The 23,555-nt window shown below is 35.7% G+C and overlaps 1 protein-coding gene across 3 annotated transcripts in view; it reads right to left on the bottom strand.

Annotated features, from left to right (window-relative positions):
- The window catches only part of Dmd (dystrophin), a 1,091,134-nt gene that overhangs the window by 540,909 nt on the left and 526,670 nt on the right, over positions 1-23,555 (bottom strand). For all 3 annotated transcript variants that reach the window (XM_050128228.1, XM_050128226.1, XM_050128227.1), the window contains exon 11: positions 9,597-9,751. In XM_050128228.1, the coding sequence (XP_049984185.1) occupies positions 9,597-9,751 (155 nt within the window). The remainder of the gene's footprint in view (positions 1-9,596; positions 9,752-23,555) is intronic.

The raw sequence follows: 23,555 nt of genomic DNA, 5'->3' as shown, positions 1-23,555 counted from the left end.
TAAACACATGTCTTGTTAGCATCATGTCACATTTTTTAAATAGTTTCAAAGGGAAGAAAGTGTTATTAGAAATTGTTTTTAGAAATTTGGAAACACTCCAAAGCCACTTAATATCCAACATTCATCCACATTTCATTCCATCCACATTTATTGAACATATCACTAGAAAGCACAAGATACAACCATAACATGATTCTAACAGCCTGCTGATAATCATAAAAACAGTCCCAAAGAATTTTCAAAAAGTTAATTATAATTATTTTTAAAATCATGACATTTGTGATTAGAGAATTGAAGATTCTTTTCTAAATTTCCCATGTCCATACCCCTTTAAATACACAGGTAACTGAAAATTTACAAAATTCTATGCTTTTATTCTTTGAAAGTAAGTAGAGATTATACATACTTACTGAATGTTTACTTTTTGCAAAAGTACATGTGCTTTTTAAAATATATCACCTATTTAAATATCATTTGTCAGGTTTGAAAGGGGTAAAAAAGTAATGCTGGTAGCAAAAGGAATCCAGAATCCAGAATCATAATTTAAAAGAGGCTTTTTAGATGAGGTGAAAATGGGGATGAATGCAGGGATTAATTCCTACAGCAATTTTAAAAATTTATAAATTTCGAAAGCCAATTTTATACGTATTTTAGTAAATTAGGAAAGAGTGAAGAACGGTAGAATATAATTCTTAGATATAGAGCTTCAGAGACAAGTGAGGTAAGTAAACACAATGGAAACACAGGGGAAAATGTGTTTTATCTGTACAGAATCTGTTTTTCATTAAACATTCAGAAGGCCAAAGGATATGTGGGTAGAAATGATGGTACGTGAATAAAATATAATTCTGGACATAAGGAGAAAGGTATGATGAATATAAATACTGAGGTTTCTTAATGTTAGTTGAAAACAATAAAAAGAAATTAACAATATGCAGGTAAAGATGAAATAGAATTAAGAGAGCTGCTAGATTGTATAGAACATGCAAGTCTTTGAGATCAATCACCAGAATAATAACAACAAGAAAACACAATAGGAATGACAACAACACCACCTCCAAAAAAAAAAAAAAACTCAACATTTATGGTAGTATAAAGTAAAATCAAAAGAATCTATACTGTTATGGTTAGAAGTCTCAATTTGCATTCTAAGGAACAGTTATGAGCCATTCTTCAGATTCCTCTAACCTCAAGATTTTGTATAGTTTCTTATTTAGTGGACAGTCCTGCCTGACAGGATGGGTCATAGGTATTTCAACAAAACATGTCTACATCTTCTTAATTCATGTTGCTATTGGGTACTTCCTTACCGACACAGTAAGGAGACCTTCATCTTCTATTTGGAGAGGCTAAAATGTATGGAATATTTATTGACTCTACCTTCTACCCAAATATAATCCACTGTTAAATCTTGCTGTTTCTGTACTAAAACTAAAATGTAATCTAGCTGCTTTTTCCACACTCACGTTTACCACTCTCCCTTAAAAAACAGTCTCCAAACATTTTCAGTATTCATTTTTACTCTATCATAATGAAATGACATGGGTGGATATACTTATCACAAAGAAGCAATAAAAGTTTAAAGGTTAAAGATATGTTAATTAACCTAAGTTGATCATTACCCAATGTAAATACAAATCCAAAATCACACTGTGCCTCATAAATATGTAAATTTGCAATATGGTGATGAAAAGAAAACAAAATTTAAAAAATTAATTATGATGGTCATATGTCTTATGGAAAGGATGATTTTGTAGTGAGATTTAATGGTTCTGAGGATGTGAATCATGTTTTAATTTTAAGTAAAGCAGTCCAGAAGGGTCATATTAGCAAGAAATCCTATGGGGTTGAAGCATGAGTAGTATTTGTCAGCCAAAGGAGATCAGTGCAATAGGAAAGGATCAAGTGAACATGATGGAGGAGGGTCATCTGTCTATGTGTTACTTTCATTGGTTAATAAAGAAACTGCCTTGGCCCTTTGATAGGACAGAAAATTAGGTAGGCAGAGTAAACAGAACAGAATGCTGGGAAGAAGGGAAGTGAAGAGACGCCATGCCTTTCCTTTCCGAGACAGACTCAGGTTAAGATCTTTCCCGGTAAGCCAACACTTTGTGGTGCTACACAGATTATTAGAAATGGGTTAATCAAGATGTGAGAATTAGCCAATAAGAGGCTAGAACTAATGGGCCAGGCAGTGTTTAAAAGAATACAATTTGTGTGTTGATATTTTGGGTATAAAGCTAACCATGCGGGAGCCAGGTGGGACGAAAAGCAGGCCTGCTTGCCTTACCACTACATGCATTCAGGAGACAATCACGACCTTTTTGGCTAAGTATTTCAACTTCTATTTTGATTGAGAAGAGTGTTATTGAACAGTTTTGAGCAGAGTAGTGAAATTCCTTATTTAATCTGATTTTTCTATTTTCCTATCTTATAGGTATTTTGAGATATACAATAATTATTACCACCCTGGTATTGACTACCACATTTCAATGGTAAAGATAATTTTCTGATGCACACACATACATATAATCTTAACTCCTTTTCCTATTTATGTTTTCATATCACTCATACACACACATGTACACACACACAAAATAAAACAAAAAACAACTTATTAATATCTATTTCCTATTATCTCCTTCCAAGAAAATAAGCCTTACAAGGTTAGGAATTTTCACAGCTATTACCAAGTACCAAGAACTCAGCCTACATAACAATACTATAAAACATTTATCAAAAAACTAATCTGTATGTTGATAACATATATATATATGTATATATATATATATATCCATTTAGGCTTAATGCTGATTTATGCTTTAAGGATGATTCCTGTAATAGTATTAAGGAAATGAAATCTCATAAAGTCATCAGCCAGATGGCAGTACTCAGGCCTTTCACAATTAGTTGTAAATATCACATATAATATTATATTATTTAAAAATTCATATCTATCTTTAGAGGTTGGAGAGAAAGAATTGAAGTTATAGGGACTCACGTTTCTGACTTATGTTATGAAGAATTCTATATGTTATATGAGCATAGACAATCCGTGTACTAACTTGCGGTTCTACACTAAACACACGTTTACTCTTGTGTTTGTTCCTTTCTTGAAACTCACAGCTGTCAAGGTATATTATTAAAATAAAGCTCTTCCAAGTAACATATACCCTTTCTTATCAGTTAACAATTTAAAACTGAATTGAAGATTTATTGCTTTAAATCGGCTTCCAAATGCATAGCAATATTGCATAGCATTTATCTGTGTGATTGGCAGTTTCAGTGCATGCAATATCAGGGTTTCTTAGTAGTTTCTAATCTAAATTGTGAGAAATTATGCAATCACAATGTCACAATGCTTTCCGTAGCAAGTTCTTCAAATATGTAACATTTTTTTCTCCACAATCCAAATATCAATATTGTCATTCTTGCTTGTTTAACATAAGGTTACATGATAAACAAAAGCTGAAGTGTCATCCTTCCATAGTAACAACTTTTTAGGCTTTAAAACTCTAACAGTAGAAAATGAGTAAAATGCATGAAATAAGAAATAGAGACGAGGAGAGGCAGTTGTTACAAAACGTATTGTAAAGTAAACATTTACTGATCAAATGTGGCAGTTGTTCTTTTTTAAGAAAGAAAGTACATAATTATTAGGAAAGCACTTGAAACTGCTTAGGTAATATAAGCAAAGCTGTTTTGTGGTAGGACTGTAAATAGAACTTTCTGTAGTGACACAAAATATTGCTCTTTATACTCCCCAGTTGGGAAGCCATTACAAAGAAGGGTTTTTAACCATTTAAAAGATGGCTGGTAGAACCAACTGAACCTCATGTTATTTTTAGTAACAATCAAATGTGAATAGACATCTATGCCTGGTAGCTATCTTATGGAGCAATCCAGACATAGAAGATGATAATTTACTTCATTTTTGTGTTCAACTGGGTAAGCTATTAGACAAGACCAAAATGCAAAAGATCATATGAAGAGTATTCTTGTTTTTATTTACTTTGATAAGGTCTATAACATTACAAAATAATGGAAATTATTTTAAAAAAAGGTTCTAGAGTTTATTGTGTACAAATGATACACAGCAAATATATAGTGTAGGTTTCTTTTTTATTGATTTTATTGAGCTATACGTTTTTCTGCTCCCATCCCCTCCTCTTCCCTACCTTTCAACCATCCCCAATGGTTCCCATGCTCTTAATTTACTCAGGAGATCTTGTCATTTTCTACTTCCCATGTAGATTAGATCCATGTATGTCTCTTAAGGTCCTCATTGTTGTCTAGGTTCTCTGGGATTGTAGGCTGGTTTATGTCTAAAAACCACTTATGAGTGAGTACATGTAATAATTGTCTTTCTGTGTTTGGGTTACCTCACTCAATATGATGTTTTCTAGCTCCATCCATTTTTCCTGCAAATTTCAAATTATCATCATTTTTCCCTGCTGTGTAGTACTCCATTGTGTAAATGTAACACATTTTCCTTATCCATTCTTTGATCCAGGTCACTTATGTAAACTATCATATCATCAGCAAATAGTGAGAGTTTGACTTCTTTTCTGATTTGTATCCCCTTGATCTCCTTTGGGTTAACAGATTGGACACGATAACAGAATTCATCCATTTGCTGAATACAAGAAACACACTTCAATCTCAAAGACAGAGTAAAGGGTTGGGAAAAAAATTCCAATCAAATGGACCTAAGAAACAAGCTGGTGTAGCTGTCCTAATATCTAACAAAATATACTTCAAATGAAAATCAATCAAAAGAGAAAAAGAAGGGCATTTCATATTAGTCACAGGAAAAATCCATCAAGAGGAAATCTCAATACTGAACATTTATACCACAAATACAAGGGCACCCTAATATATAAAAGAAACATTTCTGAAGCTTAAATCATACATTGAACCCCACACACTTATAGTGGGAGACTTCAACACTCCACTCTTACACTCTTACCACTGGACAGGTCAGTCAGACAAAAAATTGAACAGAGAAATAAGGGAAATAACAGACACTATGACTCAAGTAGACTTAACAGACATCTATAGAACATTCCATCCAAACATAAAAGAGTATTCCCTCTACTTAGTACCTCATGGAACCTTCTCAAAAATTGACCACATACTAGGTAACAAAGCAAACCTCAAAAGACACAAAAAATTGGAATAATCCCGTATATCTTATTGGATCACCATGGCTTTAAATGAGAATTCAACAGCAACACTAAATACAGAAAGCCCACAAACACATGGAAATTAAACAATGCTCACTGGAGTTATCAATAAGTCAAGGAAGAAGTAAAGGGAGAAATTAAAGACTTCCTAAAATTCAATGAAAATGACCACACAACATACCCAAATTTATGGGACATGGTGAAACCTGTGTTAAGAGGAAAGTTCATAGCATTAAATGCCAACATAAAGAAGCTGGAAAAATCCCACTTTAGTGAATTAACAGTGTAGGTTTCTATATGAAGGATTAGGAGTCAACGGAGAATCACAGAATCTGTCATAAAGATCAGAGAAATCATCATGCTCAATTGGCCCCATATCACTATAACCCCCTACCAGTCCACCACTTGCGTGGTAATTCTTCAAGAAACTTAATGTTGTTTAGTGAAACTCACTGGTTTATCTTTCCATCCTCATTGTGGCAGATATTCTCTATTGACTGGTCAAACTCCAACTTCTCAGCCATAGGGCATGATTCCATAGCACAGTGTTAGCCATTAAGTTTTTGAAGAATTATTCTTTCTTAAGCACTATGTCCTCTCATGCCCATTCTTCCTGCCGGAGTATGCATTTCTGAGGAGATGCTAGGAAGCTGATAGTGCTGAACCACTGAATCTATTTCAGTACCTGCCTACTTCTGACCACCTCACTATAAGAGATCAATTGACCTCTCTTTGATAAACTTCTGATAAATGTATTGCAGTTTGGAACCGAAAAGCAAATTCAATAGATGTGGTTTATTTCATTGTTGATTTACTGTCATAAGGGAACAGTTGATTTTTTTACTTAATTTGTTTATATTTTCACACTTTATATGATGTGTTCTGATTACTCTGACTTCCTGACACCTCTTATCTACCTCCTGCCTCTGTCAACCATCTCTCTTCCCCGCAGTTCCCCCTTTCCATCTTCATTTATTTTTGTTTTGTTTGGAGAGCCAATAAATTTAATGAGGGCCATCTGTGTGACCTTGGACTTGGCATTCTCATTTAGAACCTGGTGGGCTCACCAGTGGTTTTTTTTTTTTTTTTTTTAATTTACCTATGTAATCAGAACAGGTTTCAGGCGTAGTCATTGTGTGCTGAGCTAAGTGCTTGGTGAGGTGATGGTGGACAGCTGCTGATGTGCATTCAATAAGGAGTCAACATTCTCAGAAAAAGCCAAACCCCGCAAACACTGAAACCTAGTGTCAGGAGATAAACACTAAAATAGCGTGGGGTTTTATGATTGACATAGAAGACTTCCTGAAGCAATTAGCATGGAAACTAAGACCTTGATAATGAGCAGAACATAAACACACAAAGACTGAAGAAAGTGTACCAGTCAGCAGGTAACAGAGAAAGCATAGCTAAAAGGAAGTGAAAATAGGTCACCATCAATTGTGTGAGGCCAGGTGGAGAAGGAGCCAAGTAGAGCAATCAATTAGGGTAGAATTTTAAGACAAGGCCAAATCTTACAACACAGACTGTGTTTAAAGCATAGACTGTGCTTTAAAATCAACAAATATGGGCTGGGTATGTAGCTTATGGGAAGAGTATATGCCTAGCATGCACAAGAATTTGTATTGCATTTTCAGAATGGAAAAAAAAAAGCAATGAATAAATTAGAAATGTCATTAAAATAGGGAGGCAAGTGAACTACAGGAATTCAATGAGTGAATAACAAACACCCCAGAGTCTACATGGAGAAGGGCTTAGAAAGGAGGAGGACTAGAAGTGAATCAATTATGGTTGTTTTCACAATTTAAACAAGACATCGTAGTAGAGGAGAAGAGACCGAGAAAGGAGACTGGCTTTGAAAGATATATAGATAGCAAATAGTTTTCCTAAAGCTTAACAATAATATTTGCAGAGGGAGGGATTGAGTGTGTCTCCTAGATTCCCAAAACAAACAGCGGAATGAGGTGCAGTGCTCGTTGGTTAGGAATCATAGGGGGAAATAGTTCCATTTGGAGAAAAAGCTCGGTGGAGGGGAAAGATGAGTTCAGTTTTGGATCTATTCAATTTTAAGTTCCCGTGGGAAATTAAAACAGAAAGTAAACAGTAGGACATACTGGTCAAAAATGGAAGAGTGTCTTCAGTTGAAAATATTGATTGGACATCATCATCATATGACTGAAAACACACAGATCGATACACATCATAAGTAGCTAGAGATAAAAGCAGGGAAGATACTTGAGACATTCATCAAAAGTAGCTTGGTGAACTGTAGATTGTGCATGGGCTGAGAATATAAACAGAGATGAAAACATTGAATTTGTTATTTACTCATTAGGAAAGTAATTTATTCCTCCCTAAGTAGGCAGTTTTTTTATTTTGTTTTTGAGACAGGGTTTCTCTGTGTAACATGCAGTCCTGAAACTTATTTTATAGACCAAGCTGGCTTCAGACTCACAGAAATCCACCTGACTCTGCCTCCTGAGTGCTGGATTAAAGGCATGTGCCACTACTGCCTGACCTAAGTAGGTAGGTTTTTGGGTTTGTTTTTGTTGTTGTTGTTGTTTTGTAGTTGTTGTTTTTGGAGAAGGAAGTTAGAGACAGGATTTCTCTGTAGCTTTGGAGCCTATCTTGGAACTAACTCTTGTAGACCACGCTGGCCTTAAACTCACAGATATCCTCCTGCTTCTGCCTCCCGAGGGCTGGGATTAAAGGCAAGCACCAGAACTGCCCAACGCAAGTGTGGAGTTTTGTAAGGAATGAAGCCTACAAACCAGAATCAAAAGCCATTTTCCCAAAGAATCCAAAGACTTTACTAATGTGAGGAAAGACCTGAGACAACTACAACATTATGGATCATGAAATTATGAAAAGAAGGGCCGATGAAAAATCACAGTGTAAATAGAATAGATCAACCCCCAAATCTCTAATTTTCTATCATGAGCAAGAAGCTTTCCTCCTCGTCCATTCATAGTTTATATCCCATAAATTCACCACATTACTACTTGATCTTAACTCCCTTACCCAAAGAAACTTCTGTTTGAGATCTTCTCTGTTTGACAAGCCTCAGTGTTTCCTGTGGAGATCTAATGGTTAACATTTTAGTACCAGTTAGTTTTATTTGTATACTTCTTTCTAAACCTACTATGTCCTGGTTAACAAAACAGTTACCACATCGGCACTTGCAGAAGACTGACCCTAGACCCTGTCCTGAGAAAAAAGAGGAACTAGGCCGAAGTTTTCTCCTAGTATTGGTCCCTTTTTCAAACGTGTTCTTTCTTCACTGGGGTCCTTTGGATAGGGTTTCAGTGTAACTTTTCAACTTTAGATTGAATCTTCTTTCTGGAATTCAGTGCTTTATTTCTATGGTCACGAGCTTAATCAAACTCCCTAGGAATTTTCACTTTCCATCCCTAGTTCAGGTTTGCATATAAATAGCTCATTACTCTTAAGACTTTTTTTCTCGTAGTTTAAAATCTATTTTATTTTTCCCCTCCATGCTAAGATTTTTCTCCAAATTAGAATTGCCTAACTGACTTTTCTGGTAATTCATGGGATTTACTTTTCTCTGTTATTCTGCTCCTCATTATACAGGTACAATTTTTTTTGCCTCTGTTTGCATGCACAATTAAAAATAAGAGCCCAACAATAATTAATCTATAGCCGCACACTCAAGGTAAAACTTGTGCAAAAAGAATCATTATTTACCAACTCCTTATTATATAATCTGCTTTAGCATGAGCGGTTGTGTCAAAGAAAGGGGACAGTTTTAGCCCTCATTGTCTTTAGACTCATTTGTGAGACAAATAAAAATAATTAATTATGAGATTCATGTTTTATTAATAGAGTAAGCATCAATGTAAAAAAAGCCCAACAGGGTTAAAATAATTGATAAGAAGATGGGACCTAATGTGAAGAGGTAGTACCTCTACGAGCAGTTAATTTTTGTTATTCTTTGCATATCAAGTCTTCGTTGGTAGCTGGCGAATCTAGTCATTGAGAGTTGCTTATTTCATCAATGGATCAACCACTCAGTTCAAAATTGGTTGGTATTATGGGAAGGAGGTTGAAGCATTCAAAGCTGGGGCCGAAGTGGAGGAAGCAGCTCACTTAACAAATGACCTCCAGAGGGAGCTTGACCCCAGCCACTTCCACTGCTCTTCTCTGGTTTGGTTTTTGATTAATTGCTTAGCTCCACCATTGTCTTTGTTATTGGGGGCAAATAATTTCATTTCACCAAATGCCAGTCCTTCTCCTCATTAAAACAGGACAGGAAAGCCAAGCTTTTGAGTTGAATTAGCATTTGTCATCTCGTATTATCCCCAACTGTAGTTTAACAGAGCAGTCCTGTCCAGGCGGGGTAACCGCTCCTTCATTACAGTTGACAAATTGTTTGAGATACAAAGTAGTTCTTACCTTTTATGAATATTTCCCCAGGAAGCATTGATATTCTCTGTTATCATGTGGACTTTTCTGGTATCATCTGCAGAATAGTCCCGAAGAAGTTTCAGTGCCAAATCATTCGCCATGTCCACTTTCACCTGCCATTGGCGGAGGTCTTTGGCCAACTGCTATAGGTGTGCATAGGAAAAAAAAATAATGTCACTTTTCATCCAGCGATATTCCTAGGTAGATACCTCTAAATATTTCATAAATAGTTACTGATTCTTCAGGTCACAGCATGTCTCCTCAAGTCACCTGTCACGTGGGTCAATCAGCTATCATGATGTAAATTAACATGCTTTCCATGATGAGATTTCAAATGCAGGATCTTAAGCATTCACTCCGTTCAGGTGCTTCAATTTAGTACCAATAAGTTGGTAATAAAACAAGCTTAGTTTTTTAATCATAGGAAAGAATAAATTATAAAAAGACTCATTTGTAATTGCTTAGAATGTGACATAGAACAAAATCATGTGGATGTTTCTGGTATCATCTGCAGAATAGTCCCAAAGAAGATCCAGAGCCAAATCATTCGCCACACATCTACCGTTATCTGCCACAAAACATGCATCTACTCCCTTCATTAACTTGTTGAATTGTTTATGTAATTAGTGCCATCTACTGGCATTTAACAAACTCTGCATACTGAAAACGCTGAACAAAAAGAGGACTGTTACCACACAGTTTCTGAAGGATTAAAATACTTTAAAGATCCTCTACTTTAATATTCGAATACAAGGCAAGATATAAAACTCTTTCTAAACCAAAAAAACTGAAGTGTTTTTCTTTGTTTGTTTTTGACAGTTGAGTGTAATCCAATCAGCCATTTCTTCATTGGAAAGAAGTCACCCAGGTCATGTACATATGGAAGCATATCAGGCTACCACTTCCACATGTTGGCGAGATCTATACATTAAGGTAGAATTAAAGTCTTAAGAAATTTATGCTTAATACAGTGTGGAGGGGGGAAGGTATAGGTGCAAGAATAGAGAAATATGAACAGGCAATGAAATGAAGTGGCAGAATAAAGTCATTTTATAAAAGAAAGAAACTTAACTTCCAAGTAATATAAATGTATTAAATCAAGAAGGTATAATTTGACGATAGTTAACCAAATTTCATATAGGGGAAGACTAGTGAAATCCTTACATTCTATTTTTGGAAACATAATATTATAAAAATTTGGCAATAAACACCAAGTGACCCACCCCATAATAGCACTTATTATTTTTACCCCAATAAAATATTCAAAAAGGTAAGTGTATTATAAGATTAAAAATTTCACCAAAAGACTAATTTTAATATTTACTCAAGATGATATTAGAAAATAACCAATAATGTGTATAATAATCATGGTAAAGAGAACATGATTGGTCTGAGGCTGTAACTCAGTGGTAGAGTTCTTGTTCAAGGCTCAGGACCAATCCCTAGTGCCTAAACAAACAACAAAGACAACCACGCTTTTCTTGCAGCAAAACAGAATGCATTTTTAAAAACTCAGTATGAACAGAAGAAAAATGATCATAGAAGTTTCTGAAAGTAAGAGACATTTTTTGGATTTGTGAGACATTTTTATTTAATATTTTTTGTTTTGTATTAGCATGATGTTTAAATGCACAAAAGAAAATATTGGTATTTTGGTATAATTCAATGCATTTGTTTGGACTTCTATCCCTCAGAAAGTTAGAATTTTTATGTCATCCACCATTTCTCACTTAATTAGAATATTCTATTTTGGAATCTGCTAAATTGTAGCACTTACTGTATAGAGCAAATAGATTCAGCTTATCAAGCTATTATTAAAATACTAAAGTGCTGTGAAAGCAGAAGAGAGGAAATAGAGTGAGGTAACAACAGAGAGAGGAAGAGAGGGACTCTCTTTTGGCACAGAACATGGTTGTTGGTAACACAAAACAACTGAAATCTATCCTTGTGACATGTCAGTCTTTCTTCAACACTTCTTTTACCAAGAATTGCTAAACTGATAAACAAGAAATAGTTCCTGTTTCTACTTCGCAGATCCCCATCGTAAGTACAAGCTGTGTGGATGTGAATTAATCCCACGAGTGCTTCTCTTTCTAAAAAAATTCCTAGAATACAAAATTTTCCTTTCATTTCTTATGTTTAAAAATATTGAAGGTCTTCAAGAATCTTGAGTATTAATTTTTATTTTAATGTTTGTCTTCTTTGACTTTATATATGTAATATATATATATATATATATATATATACACACACACATAAACATATGAAGTCAAGTTAAAGTGTGGATTATAGAATGTGCCTGCTGGGTAGCCCTGCTGAATTAATTGCTTAATAATTATAAGACAAAATGAAAAGCTATCCATGAGTCAGCTTTCTCCTTTGTTAAATGTGAATATTTTATCTACACTGAGAGAAGAGTATGTGGGAAAATGCCTGGAAGAAAACTTGTAAGAAAAATATCATGTAAAACAAAGCTCTCTGGCATAATCAAAGACTTAAATAAATACTACCTATCACTATAATTACTAATGCTATGATTACCATGACTGCTGTTAAAATCTCATGTACAGTCACAGTGAGAGTCCCTGCTGAATGCAAAAGAAATGGCTTCCTATTTTATAGGCATTGTACCGATACAACAGCTGGATATGTTCCTCTTTACCTTAGAAGATAAAAGAGAATGGATAGCTATAGAAATAAAATTGCAATATTATTAAAAAACTTTTCTTATATCAGTTGATTTGGGATACTTACCTACCAGTGAAATGAATACTTGTCCAAAGTGAACTTGCTTTTGGAAACTCTAAATGAATGTCTCAAAGGATTTTATGCTGTGAGGAACATCAAAAAGCTCCTTTCCAAGGAAGCCTTGTTTGCTTATTGTCTTACAGTTTTATCTTAAGGAATAGAATAACTTTGTATGTCTCTGTTTTATTTTTTCAAAAAGAGGATGGAGCTACTAACTGCCTGTGCATCAAGCATGCTGTGAGAAGTATGCAAAATCAAAATCAAAGTGTTCAGAAAATTAGAAAACAGGATCTTAATACTATGTACACAGCTCATAAGTCAATAATAATCAAATTAAAAATCCATAGGCTCTTAAAGGGTATGTATAGAGTAAGGGACTAGAGGGAACAGGTACATCTCTTTAGGAAAGGGAAATAAAATATGCAGATATGGATGGAAGTGGGGACAGAAATGAAGGGGTCAAGTAGGGAGGGAGAAGGAAGGTAGAGTTGTGGCAGGGAATACATAGGGGGACAGCTAAAATTAAGTGACATTTGAAGAGTAGTATGGAAACCCAAAACAGTCAAAACTCCCTAAAATATATACATACATGAAGGTGACCTCAATGAAACTGTCAAATAATTGGGAGAGACAGAATCCCAACTGCCATCTATTGTCACCAAATAAAGCTTCCAGTACCAGAAATTTGTTACATCTAATTGCATTGTTGGTCAAAGAGTCCCCATGGGAATTTCCAAACAAGATAGGCTGTTGCTAAGACTCTAAGTTGCTCTTCATAAACAGATGGGAAGGCTCTGTTGCTGAAGATAACACCCACAAAACTCAATGCATATGGATGTGTTGAATTGGTGCCAACATAGAGCCTTCACCACTATGTTACAGTGTCTTTGGTACAAAAAAAAATTTGGCACACTGTGTAAGGAGAAATGTAAGCACCAGCACCAAGACATCTTCAAAGCCTTTATCCACAATGGTGTACTACCTCCAAGATATGCTAAGGCAATGGTAACATAAAACTGGTGAGAGTGACCAACAAACAACTGGTTTGACTTAAGGCCCACTCTATGAGATGGAATCCATAACCATACATTCCTTAGTTGACTAAGAACCTGAAACTAAGTCAAGGGACTTAGGGTAAAACCAAATAATATCTGTCTAAAAACCAAATCAAAACAAGAGAACAATAAAAACCCCAAAACTCCTCTGGAAAAAAACAAAACAAAAAGGAGTAATAAAACGACTCCCTAAAGGGGTTCTGCTATACTCATAGATCAGAGTCTTGCTCAACCACCACCCTGTAGCCGATAAGAACAAACACAGAGACCCACAGCCATACAATATGCAGAGTGAGAATCCTTGAATCACCCAGTCGTAATTGGGGTGTCTTCATCAATGCCTTACTTTCAGAGCTTAGGGAAACCACTGAAGAAGAGGCAGAAAGATGGTAAGAGCCAAAAGGAATGAAGGACACCAAGAAAACAAGGCCCTCTCAATCACCATGAGCAGAGCTCATATGAACTCCCAGAGACTGTAGCAGAATGCACAGAGCCTTCATGGTCTTCCCCAGGTCCTTTGCATTTACATTATGACTTCCAGTTTAATGCTTGTATGGAATTGCTGAGTGTGTGAACGAGTGGATCTCTGATTCTTGCGCCTTTTCCTTGGCCCCTTCTACTGGTTTATCTTATCCAACTTTGATGTGATAGTTTTTGTTCTATCTTATTAAATATTATTTTGTCATATTTAGAAATGATTAAATACATGCATACATGAATGAAAACCTAGCTGCTAGACAAAAGGTTAACCCACAGAACTGTCATTTAAGCCTGTTTGTGAGAGGGAAAAAAATAAATATTCTTGAATATACAGAGTATGTGAACCAGGAGCAGTTGACCAACATACAATGGACTCCACAGTTTATTTTAGAGTGTTGCTTTATTGGTTTTGGTGTTATATTTTCTTTTTGTTTATTGAGAAACAACTTTAAGTTGGATGTGTAAGGAATGGGAGAGGATCTGGAAAGACTTGAGGGAGGGGAAAACACAATCAAAGTAAATTTGAATTTAAAAAATGTTCTATATAATAAAATATATAAAAAGCTTTTGGTTGTTGAATATTTGTCATTCTATCAGAATATTGTGTGCCTCTCTCTCTCTCTCTCTCTCTCTCTCTCTCTCTCTCTCTCTCTCTGTGTGTGTGTGTGTGTGTGTGTGTGTGTGTGTGTCTTGAACCAAGGGATTCATGGAAATTTTTGGTTCTATTAGCTAACGATCAAGAACTCATTATCTCTTAGATCTACCTTCTGTTCTTGCTCCACACAGTAATTTAGATGGAGTAACCCTGATAAGAAATCTGTTTTCCCAAGTTCCTTCTGTGCGCTGTTGTCTTGTTGGATCAGGCCAATAGTAAACACTGGCATAAAACAGAAAAGCAGAGAGGTGGGGTTGCTTCAGCCTAAGAATTTCTCACATGCACTGTGTAGCCACACCACTGCTGGAGTTAGCATCCGATGGTTATGGTTTTTGGGCATTTGTAGCTCTGAGTTTTCAGGTTTTAAAGTGTTATCATCTTCTTCAAGTTGTTAAATCTGGAGTTACCTATCTTTTGTTGTGTTTTTCAGCTTCTTCAGTAGCTATAGACCCAGTTCTTAGAATTACACTTCTGTTTGAAATATTTGCTGTGGTATCCAGACTCCATCCTGACGATATCAACAGAACAGAATGTCACAGCAAATGACCCTACCTATGCTTCCACAGAGGTCATTTAATACACCAATCATCAGATTCATAGAATATAAGACTTTCCACCTGTTCAATCTCAGGGGACAACAATCATTTTGCTCCTGAATGCTAATTTCAGCATCTGGGTTCACATAGGGGCTCTTCCTCCATGTGCTCCCTTTCTCTTTGTGTTTCAACTACTTCCTGCTTTGTGGGGTCCTTCTCTGCAGCCTTCAATCAATAGTGACTATTTCTTCTTTAAACAACAGATTGTGACCGGGATTATTTTCTTTCATTTTGCAGTTATACCATTCAGAAATTATTCATTGCTTCCACTTTTGTCATGCAATTCTGCCTTCACCGTTCTAAGAAAACTGTTCTGACGGACATAACTGCAACAAAATTGATTACTGTCCTAAATTCATCCTTGAAAGTTGATTTATCTATTTGTCTGTCTGTCTGTGTGCTGTGCAAGCCAGGCACATCACGGTATGCATGCTGAGGTCAGAGGCCCCTTCCACCTTGACAGGTCCTGTGGATTGAGTTTAGTTCATCAGGCCTGGTGATAAGCACTTTTATCTGTTAAATCATCTCACTGACTTTATTTATCTCTGCCTGCAAACTCTGAAGTTTCTCCCATAGAAGGCTAAGTTTAGCATCTTACTATAACATTGATCTTGACCATGTTGCTTCGTCTAATTCGAACAAGAAGTTAATGGGACCAGAGGCTTAAAGTGTGTTTTCAGTGCATATACGTCCCCACCACCACAAGACTGATTTGCCCTCAGCTAGCTTAATGATCTGAGCGAGAGGATATTGAAATGACATCTCAAGTTGCAACCTAATAAGCAGGCAATGCATACTTATTTTTGTCGCATACTTGCATTTCAAGGTTGTTTGTTACTGAAACTTTTGGAAGGAAGTAGTTAACTGGCTTGGTTACCAATGGTCTGTACCTCTGGGAAGTCAGAAACTTGTCTTTTAATTGATTTTCACTAGCAGGTACTATCGACTACTCTCACTTCCTTGGAAGGTTTTTCTTTCCTTGGCTCTCTCTATTCTCTTATAGAATGCAAGGTGTTTTTGCCTGTCTATTAAATATTATTATTTATAAACTTTGTATCTGATTCAATTGTCAATTCCTTCTGATTTTAAACTGATTCTCAACTAGAAATGGAGAAATGGGTTACATCTACCTCCAAGGTAGATACATGATGAAGTCCCCTTATTCCTTAAATTTCCACCTTCATTTCTCTTTCCTTAATTTACGTCCTCATCATCTTTTGCTCACATTTTGCAACAACAGTTAGTTAACTCACTTTTTCTACATTCAAACTGGCCTTCAACCTCCATATAACTGTCTGAGTTAAATTTTTGCAATGAAAATGTTACCTTTGATGTGCCTCTGTATAAAATGTTTAAGCTACATAAAGAATAAAATTCTAACCTTCCCTCTGCTAATACTAACCACACGCATAAGTAGCACACCTATGTATCCACTTTCAGCTTTTGTTAACGTTTCTTTCCTGTTGCAATTTTGCAACTGTTTACTTAACAATACAAAAGTTCTTAAAGTTATGACACTTTTTTAAGTGAAAGACATCACAAAGTGCAGGTATCAGGGCTCAGGATTCAATCTAGATGGATGACATATATTTACATATAAATAAATTTAATGGAAGTAATTATATTTGCTGTACTTGAACTTTGAAAAACACAAAACTGCTTTCTCAATGATTATAACATTTTCGGAACATTATTGTGCAAACTACAGCAAGGTGTTCATAGGAAGCAGAAAAAAATATTTGTTTTGGTTCTTTAAAAATGAAACAATTTAGCTATAAATAAGAATTAATGTTCTGAAAATCTTCATTGGGAAAGTAAAGTTAATTCCATCCTTTCCAGTGTGAATTAAAATGACCTATAAAAATCCTTTATGGATTTATAATAGAAATGTTAAAATATGTGCAAGAAAGCTATTTCGAATGTAAAGCCTCTCACCATTAACTCTAAGACTCATCTATTAAACCTTTGACATTACCAAACAATTCTGTCTCACAAGGTAACATTCCTTACAGGATACTATTTAAGAAAATGGCCCTCATTTTCCAGCTTACTGGAAATGATTAATCTTTCAACAGCTCTGAGGGTTCCGTACCAGTGCTGCTACTTTTTGTCCTTTCCACAATGACTACAAGCTGAGAGCAGGCTAGTAAATGTGTTATCGGCCAACCCATTAGAGTTCCATTATTTTCTGTCTTACATGGCTTCATGTAATGAATTTTTATAATTAAACTAATGGCACACAATTTATTTTTCCCCTCTTTACTTTCAGGCCCCATTTCTCTTCCAGATTCTTTGGAAGAAGTTTTATACAAAAGGAAGGGAGGAGAGTCCTCCAAGTGTTTCATTACCTTAATTTCATTATGACATTTTGGAAAGCATTCTCTTTATTTGAGCTCTCACTTTAATTTGCTGACTTTATTAAAAGGCTTAAGCAGTGTTGTAATTAACAAGTCACCCAGATATCCCAGGCTTCTAAGAGAAGTCTGGTTGAGAGCGTGTAGAAAGGGTCCAGTAGAACCAGCCCCAACAGAACATCAGAAATCCTCAGAAAGTAGCGTTTTCTTGTGCCACCATCCCTGAATTTCTAGGTAACTTTTCAAATCCCATGAGTGTCCTACGAGAGATTACATTCACAAGTCTCTCTTGTCATGAGATTACATATCTGCACTTTTAAAACCTAGACAAAAATCTGTAGTCTTCATTGATATACCTATATAATTTTAAAAGCAGATTTAACATTACATAATCCACCTATTAAATACACCTATTAAAATAGTATGTGTTTTTTTTTCATTGATTAACATTGATGTGTTACTGTTCCTATAATCCGATTTTGGAACAGTCTCTTCTCTATGAAATAAAACCTCATACTAATAATAGTAACTTTCCACTCTCCATTTTCTTATCCTCAGTTATTTCTTGTATTATATATATGCCGATAGAGACAATTATATTTTTGACTGGGTTATATCAATTAGCTTAATGACTGAGATTTATCTATGTTCTAGTATTAGCATCATAATGAATTTTCATCATTTAGAAAGATTTAATTTTTGGATGTACCACATTTTGTTTATGCATTCCTTTGCTGATGAACAGATGGGTTGATTATGCTTTCTGGATATGATGGTTAATACTACCATGGACTTCTGTACAGATTGTTTGTGTCTATTTTTATTCCTTTTGAGTATATATTTAGCAATAGAATGCTAATATTTATATTATTGTAAACTGCTGAATATTTTCCCATTGTTTTCACAGTTTATTTATTTTCCCAATTTGTTCATTCATTTGTATGTTTTCTTGAGACAGGGTCTCATTACATAGCTCTGACTGTCATGAAACTTGTTTCCTTCCTTCCTTCCTTCCTTCCTTCCTTCCTTCCTTCCTTCCTTCCTTCCTTCCTTCCTTCCTTCCTTCCTTTTGTTCTACATCCAATCCCAGTTTCCCTTCTCTCATCCTATATCCCCCATCTGCTCATCAAAGAGGGTAAGGTCTCCCCTGTGAAGTCAATGAATTCTGTCCCATTAGCTTGTTGAGGCAGGACCAAGCCCCTCCCCGACTTCTCAACATGCCTAGACTGAGCATGGTATCTCTCCATAGAGAATGGGCTCCACAAAGTCAGTCCATGCATTAGAATTAGATTCTGGTACCACTGCCATGTCTCCACATACTGCACAAACCACACCACTGTTGCCTGCATTCAAGGCAGAGGCTAGTTCTGTCCTATGTTCCCCAGTTATCAGTCCAGATTCAGTGAGCTCCCACTAACTCAGGGCAGCCGAGGACCTGAAAGATGTTGGACTGGGCCTTGGCAGGGGGAAGTCAGAGGAAACTCTGGTGGAGGTCCATAGCGATCCTGACATGGATCTTGTTATACAGCCCACACTGGCCTGGAACTTTCAGGGATCCTTCTGATTCTTTGTGTCAACTGCTGACATTATAGGTGAGTACGATCACATCTGAAAATATTCATCATTTAAAATTCTCATCAAATACACAAGGGTTCCAATTATTCTACATCCCATAGTCTGACTTCTTTATTTTAGCTATTCTAATGAGTGCAAAGTACTATTTCATTGTTTTTCATTTATATTTTCTCATCAATAGTGATAACGATATTATGATTTATTAAGGTTGTCTATTTCCAAAATTTTTTCTATTAAAATAATTTCTGTATCTGGGTTATTTATTTGTATTTTTGTAACTGAGTTGTTAGAGTTTAAATATTTTTTGAATATATTCTTCATCACAGATACCATTTAAAATATTTTCTCATTTCCTGAAGATTATCTTTTAAGTTATTGGCATTGTTTGAAGTGTAAAAGTTTTAGTTTTGATAAAATATAATTTGTGTGTCTTTTATTACAATTATTTTTGTTCTGCATCTAAAAATATATTATCCAACAGTATTTTGTACCCATATGCCTTCTTGAAATATCTTAAAGTTTCATGCTTTTGTGTTTATGTGCACATGTGTGTGTGTATGTGTGTATATGTGTGTACTGTGTATGCAACTTCATACATGCATATGCAGACGAGAAGATGGTGATTGATGTCATATTTTAACACTGTGTATCTATGCATTTGAAATAGGGTCTCTCCCTGAATCTGGATTGCTTTTCTTGACTACGTTGGAAGTCAGCAAGTCCGAGGGAGCCTTTCCCTCATCTTTTTAAATGAGGTTGATAGGCAATTAGTGGACACTCAGCTTGATACATGGATGCTGGGATTCAAATGCTAGTACTCACGATGGCAAAAGTTCAGTTTACAGAAGCAACCCCAAATATTCTACCAAGGAACTTCTATAACTCCTAAACACTTTCAGTAATATAGCAGGATACAAGATTAACTTAAAAAATCAGTAGCAATAGAACATCCCCATTGTCTCAGTGTGTGGGTGCACCCCTCGTGGTCCTGAGTTCCTTGCTCGTGCTCTCTCTCCTTCTGCTCCTGATTTGGACGTTGAGATTTCTGTCCAGTGCACCAATGTGGGTCTCTGTCTCCTTTCATCGCCTAATGAAGGTTATTATTCAGGAGGATGCCTATATGTGTTTCTTTGGGTTCTCCTTCTTATTTAGCTTCTCTAGGATCACGAATTATAGGCTCAATGTCCTTTATTTATGGCTAGAAACCAAATATGAGTGAGTACATCCCATGTTCCTTTTTTTTTTTTTTTGGGGTCTGGCTTACCTCACTCAGGATAGGAACTCACCAAGGCCAGCTGGCCTGGGTCTGAAAACGCATGGGATAAAACCGGACTCACTGAACATAGAGGACAATGAGGACTACTGAGAACTCAAGAACAATGGCAATGGGTTTTTGATCCTACTGCACGTACTGGCTTTGTGGGAGCCTAGGCAGTTTGGATGCTCACCTTACTAGACCTGGATGGAGGTGGGTGGTCCTTGGACTTCCCACAGGGCAGGGAACCCTGATGGCTCTTTGGGCTGACGACGGAGGGGGACTTGATTGGGAGAGGGGGAGGGAAATGGAAGGCGGTGGCGGGGAAGAGACAGAAATCTTTAATAAATAAATAAATTTAAAAAGAAAAAAAAAACAACAAAAAATCAGTAGCCCTCCTGTACAGAGATGATAAATGGGCTGAGAAAAAAATCAGAAAAACACCATCCTTCATAATAGCCAAAAATAGCATAAAATATCTCTGAGTAACTCTAACCAAAGAAGTGGAAGACTTGTATGACAAGAACTTTAAATCTTTGAAGAAAGGAATTGAAGAAGATGCCAGAAAGTGGAAAGCTCTCTCATGCTCTTGGGTAGGTAGAATTAACATAGTAAAAATGGCAATCTTACCAAAAGCAATCTACAGATTCAATGCAATGCCCAGCAAAATTCTTCACAGACCTCAAAAGAACAGTACTCAACTTCATATGGAAAAACAAAAAAACTAAGGATAGCCAAAACATTCCTGTACAATAAAAGAATTTCTGGAAGCATCACAATTCCTGACTAAAACCTCTACTCCAGAGCTACAGTAGAGAAAACAGCCTGGTGTTGGCATAAAAACAGACTGGAAGACCAAGGGAACCAAATTGAAGACCTAAATATCAATCCACACACCTACAAACACCTGAATTTTGACAAAGAAGCAAAAATTATAAAATGAAAAAAGCATATTTAACAAATGATGCTGGACTGGATGTCAACATGTAAAAGAATGAAAATAGATTCATATCTATTGCCAAGCAAAAATTTCAAGTCAAAATGGATCAAAGACGTCAACATGAAGCCAACCACACCAAACTTCATAGAAGAGAAAGTGGGAAATACACTTGAACGCATTGGCACAGGAGACCACTTCCTAAATAGAACCCCTGTAGCACAGACATTGAGAGAAACAATTAATAAATGGGATCTCCTGAATCTGAAAAGCTTCTGTAAAGCAAAGGACATGGCCAACAAGACAAATGTCAGCCTACACAATGGGAAAAGATCTTCACCAGCCCCACATCAGACAGAGGTCTGATTTCCAAAATATACAAAGAACTCAAGACATTGATTATCAAAAGAACATAAAAATCCAATAAAAATGGAATACAGACCTAAAAAGAGAACTCTCAATAGAGGAATCTGAAATGGCTGAAAGACACTTACGGAAATGCTCAACATCCTTAGTTATCAGAGAAATGCAAATCAAAGTAAGTCTGTGATTCCATCTTACACCTGTAAGAATGGCCAAGATAAAAAACACTGATGACAACTTATGCTGGAGAGTGTGTGGGGTAAAGGGAACACTTCTGCACTGATGGTGGGAATGCAAGCTGGTACAATCCCTTTGGATGTCACTGTGACAATTTCTCAGAAAATTAGGAAACAACCTTCCTCAAGACCCAGTAATACCACTTTTGGGTATATATCCAAAGGATGCTCAATCATGCCACAAGGACATGTACTCAGCTATGTTCATAGCAGCTTTGTTTGTCATAGCCAGAACCTGGAAACAACCGAAATGCCCCTCGGACCGAGGAATGGATAAGGAAAATGTGGTACATTTACACAATGGAGTACTACACAACAGAGAAAAACAATGAGATCTTGAAATTTGATGTAAGGTATATGAGGGCATCTCAGAGTTGTTTTGATTTGCATTTCTCTGATGGCTAAAGATGTTGAGCATTTCGTTAAGTGTCTTTCAGCCATTTAAATTCCTCTGTTGAGAGTTCTCTGTTTAGGTCTGTGCTACACAACAGAAAAAAAAATGACATCTTGAAAATTGCATGTAAATGGATGGATGGATCTAGAAAACATTATATTGAGTGAGATAATCCAGACTCAGAAAAAAATATCACATGTACTCATTCATGGGTCTTTTTTAAACATAAAGCAAAGAAAATCAGCCTACAAATCACAATTCCAGAGGGCCTAGACAACAATAAGGACATTAAGAGAGTCTTAAGTAGATCTAATCTACATGGGAAGTAGAAAAAGATAAGATTTCCTGAGTAAATTGGGAGACAGGGGACCATGGGGGAGGGTTGGGGGGAGGGGGAGAGGAAGAGAGGGGAGCAGAGGAAAATGTAGAGCTCAATAAAATCAATTATAAAAAGACAAAAAGAAGTGAATTTAAGTCCTGAGCCATCTTCTTACTCTCTCTCTCTCTCTGTTTTTTTTTTTTTTTTTTTTTTTTTTTTTTTTTTTTTTTTGGTTTTTCGAGACAGGGTTTCTCTGTGGTTTTGGAGCCTGTCCTGGAACTAGCTCTTGTAGACCGGGCTGGATTAAAGACCATCTTCCAACTCTTAACACTTTAGTTCTTGTGTTCAGTTTTACATTTCATCCCCAAATAGGATAATTTTTCAAATAAATAAACTTTAATTATTTTTATTTTAAATGTTTATTTTAATTAACATGACAATTATATATTCTTATGGATATAATGTGATGTGTGTATGTATGTGTATTGTTACTACTTTACAGTAAAGAACTTAATCTGCCATGTCATATAGTGTTCAATTTTTGTATTAGAGCATTTGAAATGTGGTTTTAAAAACGTTTGGAGGCATGCAATGGTTTTATTATTAACCACATCAACATGTTGTATAATAAACATGGAGGATTTAATTATTATTATTATTATTTCTGAAAACTTGGGACATGATATCTACCACAATACAATAAACTTCTTGTAACCACTGTTCTTATCTCCAGTTGTATAAGTTTGTAGTAATTAAATTCCATATCTAAATCCATGTAACATAATAGGATGTTTGTCTTTTTGTACTTGGCTTATTTTGCATATTGTAAATCTATTAAGTTCATTGATCCTGTTACAAATGATAGAATTATGTTTTGCACACACATATATAATATTATAAATAACAATTTTACAATTAATTTACAATTAACTTGTAATATTACAATATTACGATTAATTGTGTTCTTTCTTCATTTTTTC

This window comes from Alexandromys fortis, unplaced genomic scaffold, assembly GCF_014885135.2.
Source record: "Alexandromys fortis isolate MF-2015 unplaced genomic scaffold, M_Fortis_MF-2015_v1.1 scaffold_265, whole genome shotgun sequence".
NCBI classification, from domain to species: domain Eukaryota; kingdom Metazoa; phylum Chordata; class Mammalia; order Rodentia; family Cricetidae; genus Alexandromys; species Alexandromys fortis.
Note: the sequence above shows the minus strand (reverse complement) of the source record. Positions and strands in the feature narration are given on the sequence as shown.